Genomic DNA, 6,304 nt, shown 5'->3' with positions numbered 1-6,304 from the left:
GTTCAAGTCCATTTAAATCTCCTCCAAAACTGGTACAGAGATTGGGGGATAAAAATAAACGAATCAAAATCAGCCCACTGCACATTCACTCTAAGGCCTAGAAACTGCCCTACCATAACCCTCAATAACATACCCATTCCACCCACACAAAATGTCCAGTACCTTGGACTCCACCTGGATCGTCGATTGACCTGGGCCCACCACATCCATACCAAACGTATTGCCTTGAATAACCGATCCCGTCAGCTACGTCTACTCCTTACATCTAAACACATCAATCTGAACAACAAAATACTTATATATAAACTGCTACTAAAGCCCGTATGGTCATATGGTATATAACTTTGGGGTTCAGCCAAACCATCTAACATAAATAAAATTCAAATATTCCAATCTAAATACCTTCGACAAATTACCAAAGCCCCCTTTTACGTCTCAAACGATACACTCCACAAGGACCTATCTATTCCAACAGTTCAACTCGTAGCCAAAACTTTGTATAAACGATTCCACTCAAATCTCTCCAACCACCGTAATCCTCTAATCTCAAACTTATCCACTCCCAGCATTCCAGGTGACCCTGGACGACATTTGAAACGAAAATGGTGTCGGGACCTCCTGACTGAATAAAACCCATCCGCAACTCCAAAGAAGTCCCATCACTGGATGGGTTCTTCGCTCAAGTCTTCAGTCTTCTTATATAAATCTACTACAACACTTACACTTATTGTAAAAATAATGACTTTTTTAGTTCATTGGACACGTAAGACATTTATAAACGTGCTGCTGGCGATAATTTTGTAGAAAAAAACAGTAACGAAATCCACGAATTTCCGATCATACGCTAATCATCAGTGCCTGTGCACATTTATGTGTATATATAAAACATTGTTTGATATTATTATAGTGCCATAGTAATTATTTGTATAAACACAGATTATTAATGGAAAAAAAATAAAATAAATTTAAAGTTTATTTATGTTTTATCGTGTAATTACGCAAATATTTTTTTTTTAAGTTATCATCATATAATATAGAATTTTTATTTTTTCAATACAAAAAAAAAAAAACGTATTGGTTAATTATAATTAAAGACAGAATAAAAGAAGAAAAAAAAGATATAATTGCGGTAAAAATATATTAAAATTGCAGTATAAATATGTTAAAATTTCTATGAGAAATATACTAAAATTACATAGTAAAATCATATTAAATATGTTCATTAATTACTTAGTTAAATAATATTATGGACATTAATATAATATTTACAAAATATATAATTTTTCTGAAATAAAATTTATAATTATATATATATCTCTAAATTGTGTTCTTGAAAATTATATCGTCTGTTACTTAAAATATGTTTATATAATGAAAAAGTATGTTCAACGTCTACACTTGTTACCGATGCATATTTAAAAATGTTGGTGTTGTATCTAAATTAATTTTTTCATTTCCTGTCATATTATTTTCCCATTGGAACCTGGAATATTTATCGAAATATTTTCAATTTTACTAAATATGTATAAACTATTAAGTAATTGACTATTTGATTCTTCTAAACTTGTGAGTTTTGTGGATAATTCTGCCAAATAAAATTTTAAAAATACTAAACTACATTAAACTAAATGTAAAAATTTATTTCATAGTTATATTTTTATTGTAAAATTACTTTAGAAATTATATTATAAATTTGTATATTTTATCACGTGAAGTATACAAAAATTGTAATTATTGCAAAAACGTTGGAAATTGCAAAAAATTGCATTATTAAATTAAATAATAATACTATAATTAATCCGATTCGTATACATATTTGATCAGATTTTATTTACCTGGTATCAATAAAAGGTTACAATATCTATTAAATTCGTTGAATATGCATTACAACGCACACTCGGTGACTGAAGTGTAGAATATAAGAATTGCTTATTGTCTACGATTTAATAATAATGACGTGAACAATTTAACTGGGATATTATGAATGGAACAATAAAATTTAAGAGGTTTCAATGCTTAACTCGAATATCATTAACATTACATTTTTATAAATGTGTTTGTATTTTTTTTTTTTTTTTTGTAATCTTCTCCCGGCAGTCTATCGTTTTCGACAAAAATACATGCACTATTATTAAATGAAAATTAACGATTTTGTTATTAACAGGATTTTATCGACGATTTCGAAGAATTTCTACTTAGGTTATTAAAAGCTATCCAATTAAAAAACACAAGTGTAATAGTGTGAGCATCATGATTTTTGTTTTTCAATAACCTTCTTTTTTTTTTTTTTCGTCAGAACAATGCAAACTTTGACAGAATAGATCAATTGTTTTAAAGTCCCATTTAGATTTAATAATTATAATTTCAGTTTGGTGTTCTAAATTTTATAAGCTGTGTAATATGGTAAAGTTTGTTTTGTAACTACCTAGAATATCACATAAACAATTGTTCACAAAATGGAAGACTAAATTTTAAATAATATACTATATAACTTATATTCAATCGGATTGTTCTAGAAATAATAAGATTTATTTTTTTCATGGTTCGTCACTGATAATAGAGTGCAAAATAGATACAATTAACACATAAATTTCTCATGCAAAACTTTGATCTCATTGTGCATAATTATTTCCCTTTTGGTTTTCGATCTATAGTAGGCTAGGTACTTGGAAATGTTTTTTTTTCTAATTGTCAACTGAACCGCGTATTGCAATTATTTATAGGACCGCATAAAATGAAATAACTATACGATAATGTTTTTCGGCGAAACGCGAAATTATTACGTCAGCGAAAAATAAAAACAAAAATAAATAGTTCGGTCGTTGATGCGTAGGAGTGGAGTGGTAAAAACTAATGGCTTGTCGGCCGGCGTTATGATGTTAACGAACTCAAACAAAAAGTCGTACAATAAACGAATCGCATTTGTTTTTTGTGCCACACGTTCACGTTAACCGCGCTGGTAATAATAATAATACTACAGCAATAACAATAACATTGACATAAGAGAGAGGCCGTGCCACAGTGGTCAAAAAATTAAAAAAAAAGGAAAAAATGTTGAAAATGATTATTGGAATTAACTATTTTTAAAAGTTGATTTGTATTCTATATGAGAATGAACATTTAATCTAATAGCTATTAGTTTAATAGTACCACTTTTAGTGAAGATAATACATCGCTTAATGTTTGCGATAACAAGATATAGTATTTTTCGTACACTCACAAAACTCTAAGTACTCATTTCTTCCCGACATTTGTTCGAAGATATTTAATATTTAATCGACATATTTGGTACCAGTGGAAAGCTTATAAGGTAAGGAAAATAAATTTACTAAAATTTATATTTTTATTTACCTAGAACATATTATTTTAATTAGTTAAATTATATTTAAAATACGTTTTTATTGTACATAAAAATCTAAAATAGTCGTAGTTTTTAAAAAAAGTAGCGTGAAGTAGTGTGAGAGCGTAGGTTAAGTATAATTCTATAATTTGTCCTAAATAAGATTTCATAATTTCCAGCTGCCCGTATTTGCCCAATTTTTTATAAATAATTTTTGTTTAGAATTTGTTGAATGAAATGAAGTCAAAATTAACACACCGAGATTTATACTTCAAAATATTAGATTTAAAATCTAACAAAAATTATAAAGTTGAGGCCCTCTATGATTTTGTTCTATGTAAAGTGGATTATGTGAAAGAGCAATCTGAAAATTATCAAAGTGATTTGAAAAAAAAATTGCATATTTTTATGAACGAATTTGATAAACGATGGCAGAAATGCAATAGAACGAAAAATCGGTTTGACACAATTTTTTGAAACGTGGCTAAACAAAAAATTTATTTTTTCTGAAGTTTCAAAAAGTTTACCAATGTCCCACGTAGGACGACCAAAGGTGCTTTTTTCTAAAGCGTGTGACAAGACAAAAAGGCATAAAACCCAGACATTGCGTACGTCGAACTCAACAGAAGAACTTGTTTATACGGCACAGTTAAGTTTAAAAGAAACCGGAAATGTCGATGCTGCTAAATTATTAAAAGAAGCGACGTCTACTACTCCTACTCGTGCTTTGAACATTCAAAGGGCGTATACTGCATTTCAAAATGTTAAACCAGTTCAAATGTGTTCTGAAGAAGATGCATTGGCATTAATTATAGATGCTAAACTCACCAAATCACAGTACACATTAATACGATTACAGGCAAAACAGAGAAATGCAAATATATATCCTGCATACAATAAAATACTCGAAGCGAAGTCCCAATGTTATCCCAAAAAAGACCAAGTATTAATTACAGAAATATCTGCGGAAGCAACTCTGCAATCGTTATTGAACCATACTGTACAACGAATATTTCAGTCTATTGAAAATTTATCAGCATACGAATTTAAAAATAATACAGTTGTTTTGCTTAGTAAGTGGGGATTGGACGGGTCATCAGGGCTGGCCCAATATAAACAAAAATTTAATGATGTCCAGAGTGCGAGTGATAGCAATATTTTTTTGACATCTTTCGTTCCAATTCAAATTATTATGTATTCAGGTGAATCAAAAGAGGTATTAAAAGAATTTATTTGGAAAAATCCAAGAACATCTTCAACCAAATACTGCCGACCAATTCATATACAATTTCAAAAAGAAACGACCGAATTGATACAAAACGAAGTATCAAATATATCGAATCAAATTCAAAACTTGGTATCTTCAATAGTTAATTTAGGAAATGACGATTTTGTATCAGTAAAACATGAGCTTGTGTTAACTATGATCGATGGAAAAGTATGTAATGCTATATCAGATAATAAGTCGGCACAAAAATGTTATATATGTGGTGCAGGGCCAAAAGATATGAACAATTTAAATACGATAAAACAACGTCCAATTGATCCATCAACACTGTCATTTAGTTTATCATCCTTGCATGCTTGGATAAGATTTTTTGAATGCCTCATTCACGTTGCGTATCGATTAGGTTTTAAAAAATGGCAAGCACGGGGAGATGACCAAGAAATGTTAAAGAAAAAGAAAAAGGAAATACAAACTAAGTTTAGACAAGAATTGGGTCTGTTGATTGATCAACCTCGTCCTGGAGGAAGTGGCACGACTAATGATGGTAACACGGCCAGACGATTTTTTTCTAATCCAGACGTATCATCTTCTATAACCGGTGTTGATAAAAATATCATAGTACGATTCAAAGTTATACTTGAAGTTATATCATCAGGTGAAAAAATTAAAGGTAATATAAAACAAAATAATGTCATTTAAAATAGTATCTTAGGTATTCTACTAGCTTAATAAAATAATTAATAAATAGGTAATGAATGCATAACCATTTAAAAAATATTAGTTTTCTTTATATTATTTTAGGAGTTGAATTCAATAATTATGCATTTGAAACAGCTCAATTATTCATTAGTAAATATCCATGGTTTTATCTACCAGCATCCGTTCACAAAATTTTGATTCACGGAACACAAATTGTTGAAAATGCCATATTGCCAATCGGTTTATTATCAGAAGAAGCACAGGAAGCTAGGAATAAGGATATGAAGAGGTTTAGGGAAAATAACACAAGAAAAATATCCAGAAAACATACAATGGAAGATTTATTTAATAACTTGCTCATTTCATCAGATCCACTTATTTCGAGTAGAAGAAAAATTAGCAATAAAAAATCAACCACATTATGCGATGAAGCAAAACTGCTTGTATGTATTGTAGGAGAAAATAAAGAGGATTTTTACATTAATGAGGAAAATAGTGAAGACGAATTTATGGAGTACGAATAATTAAATTGAAAACAACTAGCATATTGTGAACATTTGTATATTAAAATGTAGATTAATATATAAAAAACTAATTCGTAATTAATTTACTGTAAATAACAATGAAATAAAATATTAAATACTTTTTATTATTTGCTTAAATCAAAATATAATAAAAATCACCATGAAAATATTTTTTTCCAACTTTTTTTTTTATGGACCACTGTGCCGTGGCGTGAAAACGGACACTGGTACGGCAATGGTAGACGTGTGGTGGTGACGAGGGAGATTTAAGAGATAATTACCCTTGTTAGTATAGGACACAGGCGAGTGGGCTTCTGCTTTTGTGGCGGTAGCAATTATTCGGAAATGTATTGCCAACAGCAGCGACTTATGTTCCAATTGTTTTTATCGAATCATTAGTCTCGTCAGTCTGTCCCTCTCTCTCTATGTATACAACTCTCATCTCCCTTTTTTTCCCATCATTCGTAAGGGGGTAAGCTTTATACGAGTACACCGATATCGTTCATTATATAA

The 6,304-nt window shown here is 29.8% G+C and overlaps 1 protein-coding gene across 1 annotated transcript; it reads left to right on the top strand.

Moving 5' to 3' along the window:
* The first annotated feature begins 4,963 nt into the window (after window positions 1–4,963).
* LOC112690683 lies at window positions 4,964–5,815 on the top strand. The gene is made up of 2 exons (XM_025564742.1): window positions 4,964–5,238; window positions 5,370–5,815. The coding sequence occupies exons 1-2, from the start codon at window positions 5,010–5,012 to the stop codon at window positions 5,789–5,791; spliced, it is 651 nt and encodes a 216-aa protein (XP_025420527.1). The 5' UTR covers window positions 4,964–5,009; the 3' UTR covers window positions 5,792–5,815.
* Window positions 5,816–6,304: the final 489 nt, after the last annotated feature.

The sequence above is a fragment of the Sipha flava genome, unplaced genomic scaffold, assembly GCF_003268045.1.
Source record: "Sipha flava isolate LNK unplaced genomic scaffold, YSA_version1 51824_pilon_pilon, whole genome shotgun sequence".
Taxonomy (NCBI): domain Eukaryota; kingdom Metazoa; phylum Arthropoda; class Insecta; order Hemiptera; family Aphididae; genus Sipha; species Sipha flava.
This window is presented reverse-complemented; position numbering and strand designations above follow the sequence as displayed.

Bases quoted from the DNA above. Each gene is read 5' to 3' on its own strand.
- LOC112690683 (XM_025564742.1), top strand. From the start codon at position 5,010: ATGTTAAAGAAAAAGAAAAAGGAAATACAAACTAAGTTTAGACAAGAA. The intron at 5,239-5,369 runs GTAATATAAAAC...ATATTATTTTAG, and splicing joins ATCAGGTGAAAAAATTAAAG to GAGTTGAATTCAATAATTAT.